This window comes from Dermacentor silvarum, chromosome 4 (genome assembly GCF_013339745.2).
Source record: "Dermacentor silvarum isolate Dsil-2018 chromosome 4, BIME_Dsil_1.4, whole genome shotgun sequence".
Classification (NCBI taxonomy): Eukaryota; Metazoa; Arthropoda; class Arachnida; order Ixodida; family Ixodidae; genus Dermacentor; species Dermacentor silvarum.
The window spans coordinates 30,812,177-30,826,920 of NC_051157.2; the positions used below are offsets into that span (position 1 = coordinate 30,812,177).

At 46.0% G+C, this 14,744-nt stretch overlaps 1 protein-coding gene across 2 annotated transcripts in view; it reads right to left on the minus strand.

Annotated features, from left to right (window-relative positions):
- Nucleotides 1–4,045: 4,045 nt before the first annotated feature.
- LOC119449711 (dachshund homolog 2) overlaps nucleotides 4,046–14,744 on the minus strand; it is a 68,842-nt gene continuing 58,143 nt past the window's right edge. The window contains exons 6-12 of one of the 2 annotated variants that reach the window (XM_037712950.2): nucleotides 12,980–13,053; nucleotides 11,934–12,089; nucleotides 9,730–9,960; nucleotides 8,449–8,532; nucleotides 7,085–7,225; nucleotides 5,966–6,031; nucleotides 4,046–5,451 (exon numbers count right to left, since the gene is read on the minus strand). In XM_037712950.2, coding sequence (XP_037568878.1) covers nucleotides 5,444–5,451; nucleotides 5,966–6,031; nucleotides 7,085–7,225; nucleotides 8,449–8,532; nucleotides 9,730–9,960; nucleotides 11,934–12,089; nucleotides 12,980–13,053 — 760 coding nt within the window. In that variant the 3' untranslated portion in view covers nucleotides 4,046–5,443. Of the gene's footprint in view, nucleotides 5,452–5,965; nucleotides 6,032–7,084; nucleotides 7,226–8,448; nucleotides 8,533–9,729; nucleotides 9,961–11,840; nucleotides 12,090–12,979; nucleotides 13,054–14,744 lie in introns of both variants that reach the window. The other variant, XM_049665405.1, reaches the window with a different exon arrangement.

Genomic DNA, 14,744 nt, shown 5'->3' on the forward strand with positions numbered 1-14,744 from the left:
ATATCTATCTTCTGGAACCAGATTACATATCGACTCGCTGTGATAGCAACAAAAAGATCTCAGCCTATAACTGCATAACAAACACGTTTTACTACTCTTTTTTCCCCAAATCAATTAGACAATGGAATGCTTTATCAAATGATATAGTAAATATGTCAAATAACGAACTATTCTATTCTATGCTGTGACACTTTTTAAAACACTCTTGTAAAAGAAATGTATTTGCTATATATCTTGAAAACCTGCTTGTTTCACCTTACTTGTATATCTCTCTCTAAATGTTATTGTAGTGCTTCTGTTTGTGAGTATATCTGTGCAGAAGCTTTTCTGTATTACTGGTTATGTTTTGTTCCCCCCACGCAATGCCTTTATGACGATGTAGGTACTCTGTAAATAAATAAATAAATAATTTCCTGTTATGGGTCTGGGCATAGGTCCGGCAAACGGAGAGACATCTTAGCGACTGACTGAAAGTCGAGTGACTGAATGAGAATTTTTGCGATGTGCACAAAGCAGTAGGGATGTAAATTGTCTAGAAACTGCGAGAATGTAAAAAAGAAAGAAAAAAAACATCAAATTGTAACAACTTTTTTCGGAAAAATTGGAAACAATATTTTAAGCTGCTATGTAAAGTAAAAAACTTCCGCTGGCTACGACAAGTTGTTGACATTACGCAGCAATTACCGCCAGTTCTTTCTGTATTTATTTTTTCGCTCAGACATTCTTGGTGTGACTTGGAATTTTCATCCACTGACAATGAAAGCTGCAATTTTGCTTTTTCGAAAGTGGGCACGAGCACCATTCAACTTCTATCGATATTTCATGTGCAGAGGTCAGTCATATAGCACATGTTCTTTAGATTCACGCAGATGACATAGTTCATAGTTGGGAGACTCGGTACGTCGCATTAAGCGCATGCATGTAGGCAACGTTGTGAAAACGCAGCTTCCAGCCGAAGCATGCGCAGAAGACTGGTACTGCTGCTGCGCGGAATTTTTGGTGGTATAGCTTAAATGTTAGCTTAGGGCCCACTGTTCGGAAACCTCTGTGGCAATTTGCCGGATGGCCTCAGTGCTTTTTGTGTCCGCTTTTAGTTTAAGACTTGAGAGAAGGCAGTTGGCGTCCACTCTTTAAGATGAAATCGTAAGCAGCGTGTGCTCAGGGCGTCTGCCTGGGCGTGCAGCAGTCAAGTTTTTTTTTTTTTTCGAGCAGTTTTTCAGGATGTAGAGAATTATTTCATACGCGGTCAGTTTCATGTTACGGATTCATCTTGATGAAAGTGAGGTCAACGTCTGAGTGCTTTTAGACGCGTTTAATGAGTGGCAGAGAAACCGCCACAAGTAGGCCTCTCAGTTCTACTGAACACTTTTGGTTGCACAATTTATGATATTCTGATTGTTCGCTTGCCATTAGTTCTATAGTAAATCGAATTACTTGTATTCTTCAAAATCTCAATCTACGACGAGTACGCGATTCTACTTGTGCCGCAATAAGGTCTGCCAACGGAAAGCTGCAGCATGAAGACTCGTGGAGAAATAGCGAGTCAAGAGAAGCAAGGTACCTCTATAAAAGTCTTTCTCGACAAAATCAAAGGAACAGTTATTGGCGTTTTTTTTTTCTAGCTATTCGGAGCCCATTCTTGTGCCCATTATTGGGAAAACTTAGATTGGGATGGCGCGCTGGCTTTGACGCTTAGATACGCATAAAGACAACGGAAAAGCGTTATCATGAGTGATCGGCACTTGGAGCAGCGAAAGTGCGATCCGCAGCGCTGCTGTGCAGGAAAAAACTGAATGAAAAGCATGTATAGAATGAAAAACATGTATAGCATACCTGAGTAACTCAAGCAGGCTAGGTGACTATTTGTCACCACCCCGTTTCAAAGGAGATGCCAATAAATCATGATCATCATCATCATCATCTTCATCAGGTAGGGACTTTAGGAACACCACTAATAGGCAGCACCAGCCGGGTGGGAAAATTAGCAGGTGTTGTATACTCGTGTGTTCGCTTTAACAGTGGACCGCAATGTACGTAGTAGCTACGAAAAATGCTGCACAGACCTGTCAGTCTCTCAGCTCACATGCCTCTTCGCACTCTCTGTGGTATCCCTGGAGAGGCGTTCGGAAACATCCCTGGAGAGACGCTTGGGCTATATAACTTGGCTTTTGGAGCCTGTCTTTGTTGTTTCTACAATGCCGCGAGAGAATAGGACAGTTCACAAACAAGGTTCAAGTCTGTTTAACTTTTATTATCCTGTTCCCACTGAAGCGCTGAGTCATGCTCGCGCTGCGAAAGCCATGTACCAGACCTCCGTATGCGATACAAAGGGACGGGTATCGCGAACCTGTGAAGCGAGCATTGCTGGCCGCTTTCGCTGGGACAGGGGAAGGGGGGGAGGTAGGAATTGAGATCGAGTTATTTTCTTATGAAGTATGTTGCAGTGGCTACCGTCTAGCGGTGACTGAAACTGTAGCTACGACGGGGTGAGGCAGAAGTGACGAGAACCGAGAATCGGAGTTAAACGTTTCTTTTTACTGAACCTTTGCGATGTTGCTCGTGCGCGCGTTCTGCGCCACCCCACTTCTTACTCTTCATCATCAGCCACCGTCTAACAGAGGCCACTACAATGTCAACGTCCGTCGTTCAGGGCATTGGGGTGCAACTATAGGTAAGGATGAATGGACGTCTCTACCGATTCACAGTGTCTACCGACGCAGCGCTCCATTTCTTGTGTACTATCGGCATTAAATGCCACTACTTCAAACGCGAACAATTCCGGAACTACTCCAATGCGTTGCTCCGTTTTCAGGTTCAGCTGTATTTATAACACTGGTCTAATTCAGGCTCCAAAAGACCACACACTCGGGAATATTCCACGTTTGGAAACTGGCTACAGAGCGCGAGCACACTTTGCCGTTCCACGGAATTACCTCTGCAACATTCGTTGTGGTCGGTTATTTCCTGTTCATTCTTCAACTTATACTGATGCCTGATGGTACACAGCATCCAGACGATGTTTCTACGATGATAGCTCCACTGCGCACTTGAAATTGGCAAGAATACGATGGAGATTACGTAGCCTTCTTGCGCCGTTACACCCGAAGTAGCAAGTTCTTACGGAAAGAGTTCGACAGGTAAGCTTCCTTTCTTTCCAATTATGTCATTCTGGGATCTTTTTACGTTTAAAAGGTATGCAGCAGGCCCTATATGAGAGACGCTGTATCGGAGAGCTGCGGATTCCCTTTATAAACCTGAAACGCTTTAAGCTGTTAAGCTGTTCATAAATGTCAGTGCGTGTGACTTTCGCAAGGCTCCGAAAGCTGTATAATTTGCTGTCAGACAGCGAAATGAAACGACTTAAGGTGACTACCGTTACAGCATTGTCTGTCTACAAGGAAATCCGGAACACACCCACAAACGAAGAATGGCGCTATTGGCGAAATCATTTTGTGTATGAAAACATTTATAAAAGATTCCGTGGTTCGATACCAGGAATTACGGATCTAACGGGCCTAGGGAGAATTCAGCAGAAAGATAAGAAGCACGAGACTGATGGCGCCGATCAATGGTAATGCTGATAATATCCATCCATTCTTCCAGCACTTCTTAGGCGTGCTTTTTGAGCTATCGGCAGCAGTACAAGTCAGCGTAACTCTCCTCAAACGAATATACGAAGTATGGTTTCTCTTTGCTCAACCTATCTCAAGCGCGAAGATGAAAAATTTGGCGCAATTTAATAGAATTGAGACTGGGTCGGGATACAATTGAATTGCAGTGCTGCCTAGTAACAGGTTATTGGTCTATCGCGTATCGCATATAGGTTCCATAGCAGTGAGTGAGTAGGTGGAGTCCTCAGCGTTCAATGCTTCAGTCTATAGTAGCCAATACCATTAGCGCATAGGTACCTGAAAAACCGGTGGGCGTTTGGTTAGTTAATTTTTAAACACTTTCGCGTTTAATTGTGAGAACACACTGCGTATTTCCAAGATAATACTGCCACTCTATACGTGGCCTGCTTATCCGCTGGACTCTTTTTTTTTTTTAAAGAATGAAAAGTGTGTTCAGCCAGCATTGTTTCCTTTTCTGTGAGTGCAAAACATTCAGCAATTAACTCGAGTCCGTGTTTCAGATTCTCAAAGTTTATCGTACACAGAACACAAACAGAACAGACACACACGTGAAAACCAGTTGGCCCTACTACACACTTCAGCGATGCCAGCGCAACGTTGAACATCTCGAAGTTCTATACGTGACTCAAGTACTCGCTCTTAGAATCCAGCGAGGGATACGGAGAGAATAAATATACAAATTATTGTCCAAGTTAGATATTCCGCTTGGGTCACCGGCAAAAAAACGCACATGCCTTTACGGCAGGTGTCTCACGGCGAAAATGAAACGCCTCCACGTCGAAACACTGTGCAGTATATAACTACTCTACTTCTTTGTCTTTGTTAAGCCCTCGTTAAGTTTCACGACCAGAACAACACCGTGCAGACACAATCAAGCGTTGTTACAGCACACACAAACACGTGATCTGCAACCGGCTGTGCGGTCAAATACTGCACGCCACCGTGCCGCTCGCCTCGCGTGCTTCATACCGTTCGTATGTTAGGTATTTCGTGAGTGAAAATTGTCCAGGGATCGGTGGTACGTTTCGAGGTGTGACATTGGCTCCGTAAGCACGCACTCGTGTCAAGCGCCGCGAATTGTTCACGCTGCTGAACCCTTAACGCAAAGTGACAGAACGCAAGCTCAGGTTGGCTCATCGTGTGTCTTTCACGCCATTCTACAGTAGACCACCGCTACGCTGACCAACGCACACAATTGTGAACAATTGCTCTCTACCCTTAACTAGCGGAGCATGCAGTCTCCGGCCTCTTTTACCGAGGCAGCGCGACCCTTTACAGCAAGTTGACACACACACAAACACACCAAGGGTTCATTGCAGGCGACAGAGACAGTTCTTCGCTCCGGTGTTCCAGCAGCGAATTGACACAAGTCAGTCAGTGAGTCAGTCAGTCTATCATCGTGCGGTGATGATCGGGTTTGGTGCAGCAAACTCGTTGTTATGCGGAGTGAACCCGGATGTTCTCAGTGGGCAAGCTCTGTGCAGTGTCCGATCCGATGGCAACAGCAGCAATGCGAGAGATACGCGCTGCTCGCGCTGTCCGTGCCACCATCGCACAAGAAAAAAAAAAAGAAAAAAAAAGAAAACAAAAAGAAAACACGCACTGGCTGGTTTCCGCACAAGAACCAGTCTTGATATGGCTGCACGCACTACTGTCCAGTCGATATGTCGACGAGACCGGAGACTTGGCATCGCTTCGAAGACGCGCACGTTGTCGACGCTGTCCTTCGCACTCGATGAGCCACTGCCTCCGGCTAGATTGGTGTCCATAGCGTGCGCTTGCATTGCGGACGCACGTCGGTGTCGCTAGACCTATCGGCCTGGGAGAAAAATGAAAGACGTGTGAGACGAATGTGAGTAAACAGCAAAAACAGAGTGACTAAACTAAGGTTGCCGAAAGCAAGTTCTCACTGGACATCTTAAGTTAATTTTCTTGGTAATTTATGGAAAATCGCGTGTCGTAAATAGGGGAGCTGTTGGGTGACAAGCTCATATAGATTGCGAATTACCTAATCAATCAACTAATTATTAATTAATTAATTATTTATTTACATTGCTATAAGAATGACTCTAGCGCCTAGAAACTTGGTTATGAAAGTGGGAAGGGATCATTCAGAGCTGTCTAGGGCTGGGGGAGGGAGGAAGCGTTGCTTATTTTCCCCCACGCAATGTGCGGATAAACCCCGATCACATTAAAGAATCACCGAAAGGTTGCGTTAAGACAAACATAGGAAAAGACTGCTCCATTTTCGCAAGTGAAATTATTAATATTCCGTGGCTAAAGTATTATAAGCACTAGAAATGCTTATTGCGAACATAAAACTGTGTACTTACTCTTAACACTGTTGTCTGACTCCATGGCGATAGTATCCTCGCTCTTGATTTCATCCTGTAATGTTTCTGAAATTATGCAACAAACAACGTTTCAATATTGTCCGCAGCACATAAGATCTCGCTCGCTTTAAGCATACAGAAGTGTCCAGTTAGCCCGAAGCGTCAACGTTCACTGAACCTAGGCCGACGATATACAGTTATTATCACTCCATGCCGATCCATTCCAATCGCAAGGCTGACAAAGCGAACCCTCTTTGAAGTCATATTTTCCCCGCACGTCCAAAGACAAATCGTATTCCAGAACTAAAATCTACACTTGAAGGTCACAACACACGCGCTAATGCTACAGTCAACATCTTTTTAGTTCAAAAGTATACTTTCATCAGCATAATAAAGCTGTGTAGTGCATTATTCTCTGCATCTGCCACTTACAGCAGTTACAATATGCAACTAGAAAACTAGGTAATCGATTGTGTGCTATTTTTCAGCAATACTAGATGGCGTTCTAGTGCCAGCTGAACTGCTGCGATTAAAAAAAAAACCGTACAAGCAGTTGCTGTTCAGGCAAACGCAAAGCAGCCACTTCATGTGGTTGCAGCCGCAAAAGCTGCAACCACATGAAGCGCATTTTGGACTTATTTTCGGCAAGGCGGTGCTCGCAGTCGACGCACCCTTTCCGCGCTCCGCAATGACAGCGCTGTGATACTGGCCTGAATTTGCTTCGTGTAGTTACAGCCAACCCTCACAGGGCGTATTTCAGCCACAAGAGCAACAGTGCGGTCATCGTGCAGCGCGAGATCGACACGCCGACCTCTGGTGGCGCCACGCCGCATATACGTCGCGTACACCTTCCTCAATGGCTGCAGTTTAAGAATGCCGCCCTACAAGCGGCGTTTCGAAAACGAGCAAAGGTTTCAAATTTTGCAGCTTTGAAAGGTAGATCAGCACTGTACGACTGAACCCCGAGGAACGAAGTTCGCCAACCTCCTGTGCTCACATTCCCGACATGTCGGGCGTAACAGCTACCAAATGCAGTCGTAACAGCGCAAGCCACTTCTCACACCATCATTCACACGCGATCGACACATACACTCAGAGAAAGAGTTAAACGCCCCCTACCTTTGGGCGTCTGCTGCGATTCCACGAGCGTGGAGCGGAGCGCTTCCTCGCACCGGGCCCTCTTCTTGACTTCGCCTTCCAGCTGGTCTTGCACCTGTCGCCGGCAGCGCTTCTCGCGTCGAAGCCGTTTCTGGTAGAACACTGCAAGTGCACGATAGGGGGAGACGGCGTTAAGTACGTTGTACAATGAGAAGGCGCGGTTTGGTCATTCTCTCTGAGCGGCTGTGCTGCCCTCAGAGCTTTTAAACGGAAAAAATCAGTTAAAGCGCTTTCTCTGGTAGTATTGTCGACTGATAGCGTTCGGCGATGTCACTTTCAACGCGCAGTGATTATCTAGGCTAGCCGAAGTGGCTGTGTCGAAAGAAATCGCTGGCTACCTGTCAGCGTCATTTTCGCATCGAATAGTTCCCCGAGTGCACTGAATACGTGCCCGTGACGCGTTGAGCTCGGTGATCACATAGCAGATGAGTGAAACCATCTCCGAATTGCAGACCCTGTTCTCTCAAACTTCAGGACCACCGATATCTTACGAACGCAACACCGAAAGCGTGCTTCACCGCACAATGATGTTTCAGGAGGTGAAGCCATCTTGTTGCAATCAGGTTGGAGCTGTCAACACGAAAGCCGTAGAAAATAAGTGGTTTGGTTTTCGCAATACTGATAAAACCTCGTCGACCAGCTAATGCAAACATGCACAGATGAGCATACATATATATTGTAAGCACATTTACCGTACTTCATCGTTCTCATTTGTATATAGCCATCATCATCCCTGCGACAAGCAATTTCACGGCAATGCGGGACTTGAACTGCAAACTCTTCTGGGAGGGAAGTGTTAGGCGAAGCAGGAGAGAAAAAGAATTCGGTGTCGAAGACGCGAGGAAGAAAGGGCATAACCGGTAGTTTGTTGTGTCGCAGTATTATAAGCGAATATAACAAAAGGAAGGATGTTGTCCCAGTTTGTGTGGTCAGGACGTAAGTACATAGAAATCATGTCAGAGAGGGTTCGGTGGAAGCGTTCAGTAAGGCCGTTGGTTTGCGGGTGATATGTAGAAGTGGTTTTATGCTTCGCATTAGTCTCCCGCAAGACTTCCTCGAGGACGTGGAACATGAAAGCTTTGCCACGATCGGACAAAAGAACGCGAGGAGCACCATGACGCAAGAATATATATGTATTCTATGCCATCTGAATATGCCATCAACGTAAAGTTTACTTAAACGAGGGCTTATTGGAAAGAGAAGCTTCACCTCGGTGCCGTGGCAGTGAACTCACTTTTGATACGCGCAATAATTCAATGAGCTCTTGAAAGCCTGTTTGCGTTAGGACTCTTGTTCATCCTCTGCGGACCGATGCAGCTACTGACCTCTTTTGGTTTGTTCCTCCTGAAGTTTCTTCTCAAGGCCTTCTCTGAGTTCTCGCTCCCGAAGGATTTCCACTTTTAGTTCCGCTGCAAAAGAAAGAACGGAGACAATAAATCAATAAACGCGTAATATGACGCAATTGGTTGACAATCTATAAGAGTTTGGGAAAAAATATGGAGAACTAGCTGCCCATCTGGGACATAAGCAGATTGAAGTAGTGTATAAGCACTGTAGGACACTTTGCACGCGGTTCCAGGGAGCCAGCGCGAATTTAATAAAAAATAAAACAACGATACATCTCACAGAGCAATGCACACAAGAAATAGTACAACGCCAGAATTAATGGTTGTATTTTGCATAGGCAATCTGCTTTCATTCGATGCCAGCTGTCATAACGTTCTTAGCGTCCAACGAGGTCACCTAAAGCTATAATCACGTTGCAGCAGCTGTCGTCCCGTAATGGCATCGTGGGCAATTAGGAAGTCGGTTCTAATGTGAACTCGTTGCGTACGCGGACATACGCGCTTTGCGTGAGCTGTTCAGAAGGAAGCGGTTCGGTGCGGGTGTCGCATCTTTGAAGGTCTTACGGAGCGAAGGTACGGCCGGTGATAAAAAAGCACACAAATAAGAACACGACCGGAGCTAGGCCTATTACACCGTGCGCAGGTCATTATACCCTTCGCGGTGGCTCAGCTTCTATGAAGTTCTGCTCTTAAGCAGAAGGTCGCGAGTTCGATTCATCACGACGTCCCTCGTAGCTACCAAGGCGCTGCTTTGGGAAATAAAATCGATCAATCAAGCAATCAGTTGATGAATGAATGAACTGCTTTACATGCCGTCGACTAAGTCTACGCTCGCACACGGGTCAGCGTGTCACCATGGGGTCCAATTTCGAGTCAAATAGCGACCGTGTCAAGCCGCGGAGGCTTGGTGACTATGGCGTCGTGTTGCTGAGCCCGAGGTGGCGGGTTGGATCACCGGGCGCGGAGGCTGCGCTCCGACCGAGGCAGAGTGTAAAAAACGCTCGTTTACCGTGCTTTCAGTGTAGGTTGAAGAACCACAGTTGGTCGAAGCTAACCCGGGAATCCTTCACTGTGGCTTTCCTAATGACCGGCTGTGTAATTTCGGGACGTTGAACCCCGAAATTCAATAACGTTTAAATAAATAGAGACCGCGGCTTCCTAAATTTCGTTCCCACTTCGAAAAGCTGACGCTTGAATTGGATGATGATGACGACGACGATGGTGATCAAAAGCAAACTATATAGTGCGCACGGCGCTCACCTCTCTCCATGTGGACCTGCTGCTCCTGCTGCCTGGCGTTCTCCTCGGCCACCTTGAGCAAGCCGAGAATGTTCTGCAGGAGGGTCTCGACGGAGCCCATGCCCCGTGCTGCCAGCAGACCAGCGCGTTCCATGAAGAGCTGTGCCTCGCCGTCCTGCGACGAGCTGCGCTTTATGCCGCCGCCACCGGAGCTCGACAGGCTCGCTTCCGAGTCCTCGCCACTCAGGTCACCTGTGTGATGGGGCGCAGAAGGCGGGCTCGTCAAAATCTAGTATCAACCAGTCAGCGGGCCAGATAAGCAAGAGACGTTCGGAGTATTGGCGAAAAAAAAAAGCACGGAAGAGATTGATACGACCGGATCCGTTAAAGGCATAGGTAGCGGTACAAGGTAGATAGAGAAGATTAAAGATAAGTATACAAGAATGCTAGAAGTAGAAGCATTGATAGCTTATCTGAGAACTCAAGCAGGCTAGGTTACAATTTGTCCCCGACCCGTTTCAAAGGCGATGCCAATAAATCATCATCATCATCAAGTGGCACTTCTATTCTACCGCACAAATGCGATAGCGTTCCATTCCTACACGATAGCCTCTTCGGCCGTTTTGATCTTCGCGCTGTTGTGTCTGAACGGTATATTACCTCAAGTGTGAACTTCTTTTTTCCCCATTTGAGTATTATTTCTGCCCTTTCACACTCTCCACAGGGGTTTCATTTTGATATACGAAAAAAAATAATAATAAACTGAGAATTGTAGAATTGGGATACTGTCATGTTTTGTCGTATATTCTGTCACTTGTGCTGAATTTTTGCATAGGGCTCCGACTGTTTCAGTTATTCAGAGTTCACGTGACGGTAGTACTGCGAATACCCATTCAAGGTCAAGCCTCTCTGCCTCTACCCCCCTCCACCTTCACCGCTGTGCAATAATACTTCCTTGCGGACTAGTTGGTTCATACTTCAATTATAACCATGCTGCGCAAAACGCATCTATCCCCTTTTTCTTTTCTTAAGCATCGTGTGCAGCACGGTTATAAGCCTCGCCAAAGTTAGTGAGTAATGTCACAGAGTTTGATATTAGGAGCAGGAAGCGTATTTGGGCAGGTCATGTAATGCGTACAAGTGGTGACCCGTTGCTTAATTATTGCATTAGCACAACGGTCGTCAAGAGATGAGAAGTGCAACTGAGGGCGGCAGTGTATTAAATGCTCTGATGAGCGAGATGACGAAATCTGCAGGAATAGTATTGGTTCGACTGACCTAAGGCAGGCGTAACTACAAATTTCCCTAGGGAGGACGTTTTCGTCCCACAGTTGACTTAAGATATAGGCTGATGATGATTGCCACATTTTCGTTCAGAACTGGATTTTAAATGACCAACAAAGAAGCCCCGTGCCACTCTTATCCTCGTGGCGCAACTTTTCTGTTATCCCCAAGTATTTGCCCCGGGAGAGGAAAGTGACCAGTTACGGACGATGACGCAGGATATATCAGCGTTGTCAGCTGTTGATACACCGGTAGCCTCACGTTCAGAATGTTATGTGCATATGCTTTTCGGTGCGATGGACGAGCATGTCGAAGTTTACTTACGCTGCGTCAGAACAAATCGGGCTCTCTACAGCCCAGTGTGCCCGTCATAACGGCATGCGCGCCAGCATCGTCGCGTACCAATACGGCAGTGTCAAGTGCCGAGTGCCCCGAGTTTCTGTCACAGTATCAACATAGATCCTAAATCTAAAGCACAAAACTACAAGTAAACTGGCCTGCGAGGTTGGGTAGCGCACGCGGCCAGTTCCTAGTTCTCGCATCTTCACAATTCAACATAAAATGCAACCAATATAATACAACTGAAATTGTTCTTCAAGATCAGTTACATGAAAATGGCTGCCATGCTTATAACAATAAGTAGGCCAATTTCTTTTCACAGGATCGAAGGTGGCTTGAAACAGCGTAAGTTTGCTTGACCTATCCATTATGGAACAGGCCAATTTCTTTTGCTCAGGAGTGAAAATGCCTTCGCATTGCACCGGTTCACCGGCTCTAGGGACATGGATATCACTGAATGTTGTGACCAAGAAAAAAACAAAAACAAAAAGGAAGTAATTTTCACTAACGAAAGTGGGTCCCTGCCGAGTCAAGTTTGGTTTGGAGTTGGCCGCGCTGAACGAGAGCGAGATGAGACGCCAAGTTCCGAAGGTAGTCTATACCTTGCTCCCGGTCGTCAGCGTAGTCCGACTCTGCTTGCATTTCATCGTCGTCCCTCGCCCTCTGGTGGCCGTCAGCGGAGTCTCTGTCGCGCGACGGCATGCCACCATTTTGCGACAAATTGAGCGCCGAACCAAGGTCGTGTTCTCCCGGAGGCCCTGCAAATTTATATGGCGAAAGTCAAGTTTAAAGAGTATACACTGTGACTCAAGTCGAACAAAGGACTTTGTTGGAGCCAACATTTCGGCGAGTGGACTAGTCCTTGTCAGGACACCTTGTCGAAACGTTGGCTTCAGCGAAATCTCTAGTTAAATCACTGTCGACCACTTCGAGCCTCCATTTTTCCTGTGAACGTCTGTCTCGTTTAGACACTAAATGAATAGAGCACATGCGTTTGGTCGGGTCAGGGTAGTAGCCACATCGAACTCGTTGGCACAGCGTTCCCGTGCAGAAATTCAACGCGAAGCAGACGACGACACAATATGATCAACGCACACAAATTATCCGCGTGTGCCGCTTCGATACAACTTTCACAAGTACAGCGCTAAACAGAGGCCACGCCTACCTATATTGCGGGAGCGCGCCGTATGATCCTCATCTCAGATCGTCGTTTGTTTCGCGGGTATGTAACTATTATAGTACTTTGATCGCAAAGTAAAAAAAAAAAAAAAAAAAAGAAAGAAAGAAAGAAACGTTCAGGGCTGCATCTTAATAGTGGTTACTCGTTCCGTTCAACTGGGGTGTGAAAAATATGAATACTTTCGCGTCGCGTTAGAAGCGTCGTGTACGGGCTAGAGAGTGCTAACGGTTGCATTTTTCGTATTCAGTATATAGTTAACGCGTTGTTCCGCAGTGCTTTTCGCAGAAAGCGTTAATTACGAAAACGTTATCTCAGCTCAGTGAGAAGTGAGATTTAAGAGGAAAGGTGTATTGAATATAATGGCTTGGCGCCCGCTAAGGTTATGATGCGCTAAGACCGTATGAAGATATCTTTTCTGCACGGTTGAAGGATTGAGCAAGTAAGAGTATCTGACGAGCTTGCACTTACATCCTGGACTCATTGATCTTCTGTTCGGATCCGACCCACGCATCTTCTCCTTCTCGCAGTATTCGTCGCTGTTTCTGCGAAAGAAAGAAAAAAAAAGTAGAAAAAAAAGAGTTTTCACACCGAAACAGAAACATATGTGACTGAAAATGCAATTAACTACATTGCGCACGAGTTAAGACGTTCAAAACGGATTAACGATCAATTATTTAATGACGTATCAGATTTATCACGTGAAATCAAGTTTTCTAGGAAACTAGAACGCTAACACGTAACTAGTTTGTTTTAAGGCGGACTTGTTTATTTTCTTTCCCTCTTATTTATTTTTTCGGTTTTCTTGTTGATGAACCCACTGGCGTGCGTTTAGTCGCTGCTGGAGACAAACGCGGCCGAAAGTGTTTAATTCGTAAGCGAAAGCTTTCTGCAATTTATACTGTCCATTAATCTACGATCCTCCCTTCGCGTAACATTGTAATATCTTGCTGTTGCCATCAATCATTCGCCCTTCAGGCGAAACAGCGATATTTGTTATTGAAGCATCCTAAAGAAAACAGGTTAGGACAGACATTGACAAAAATTACACTTCACGGACTGTCAACGTCGAGGTCTCCTCAGACAAGACTCTATAGATATGACAATGAGATGTGTGTGTGTGTGTGTGTGTTTTCTTCGCATAACAAAAAGCGGCGATACCTATACGGTCTGTTCATAAAAGAAACATTTTCTAATATACCAAAGGCAATAGAAAAATGCAAGCTTAGAAAAAAAGCGTCCGCAGGCTCTCATGTCATACATCACGTTTCATAAATGGCGAAGTACAAACAAGGTGTTCTTATCAAACAAGGTGTTCTCATTAAGCATGTCATAAAAAAAAAACTGGTAGGAGAGCCGGGGGTTTAACGCAGACACACCTGCAATGTACTGCAGGTTTCGATTAAAGATATACGGCGTTTGTTAATCGACAAAGCGGACAAGGACAGACAACGAGGAATTAAAATGAGTACGAAGCTGATACTCCTATATATGAACATGTAAGGAAGTTGATACATCAAAATGATAGATTGATGAGAAGAGATAGAGAGATTGTCCCAGTCGTATAAAGGACCTGATTTGCATATACGAAGTGGAGCATCCGGAGGCGTGCCGCTTTCGAACTCTCCAGCTAGATCCCCATTTAACCCTACCTATACCTAAATCCAAGTACTACTCCGCGTGACAAGAATGAAAACTGAACAGACGGTCGCGCGCAGACGCGCGCAATTGGTTTGGGCGGGCGCGCCCGAAACGCATTTCTTTAACGCCACAACGCGAAACTAACAACTGCAGGCCGCCGCCGATAAGGTGGAGGCCATAGCGGGACGCATGGGTCTCGTCTGTTCCCCCGAGAAATCTGAAATCCTTCTCCTTCCTGCCCACACCGGCAACCGTAGACACACTCCCGACATCCACATCCTCCTCGGCAACAAACATGTCCCCAGGGTAGATAAGCTCAGGGTTCTCGGTCTGCATATTCAGAGCAATCGACACAACACGCACACCCTCCAGACACTCCAATCCACCGTCGACAACACTCTCAGACTGCTCGGCCGCGTGTCCAACCGACACGGCGGTCTGCGGGAAAATGATCTTCTCCGACTAATACACGCCTTTGTCATCACAAAGGTAACTTATACACTCCCATACTTACACCTTCTCAGAAAGGAGACTGACAAGGTCAACACCCTCCTTCGCAAAATCTATAAATTCGCCCTAGGCCTCCCACTACGCA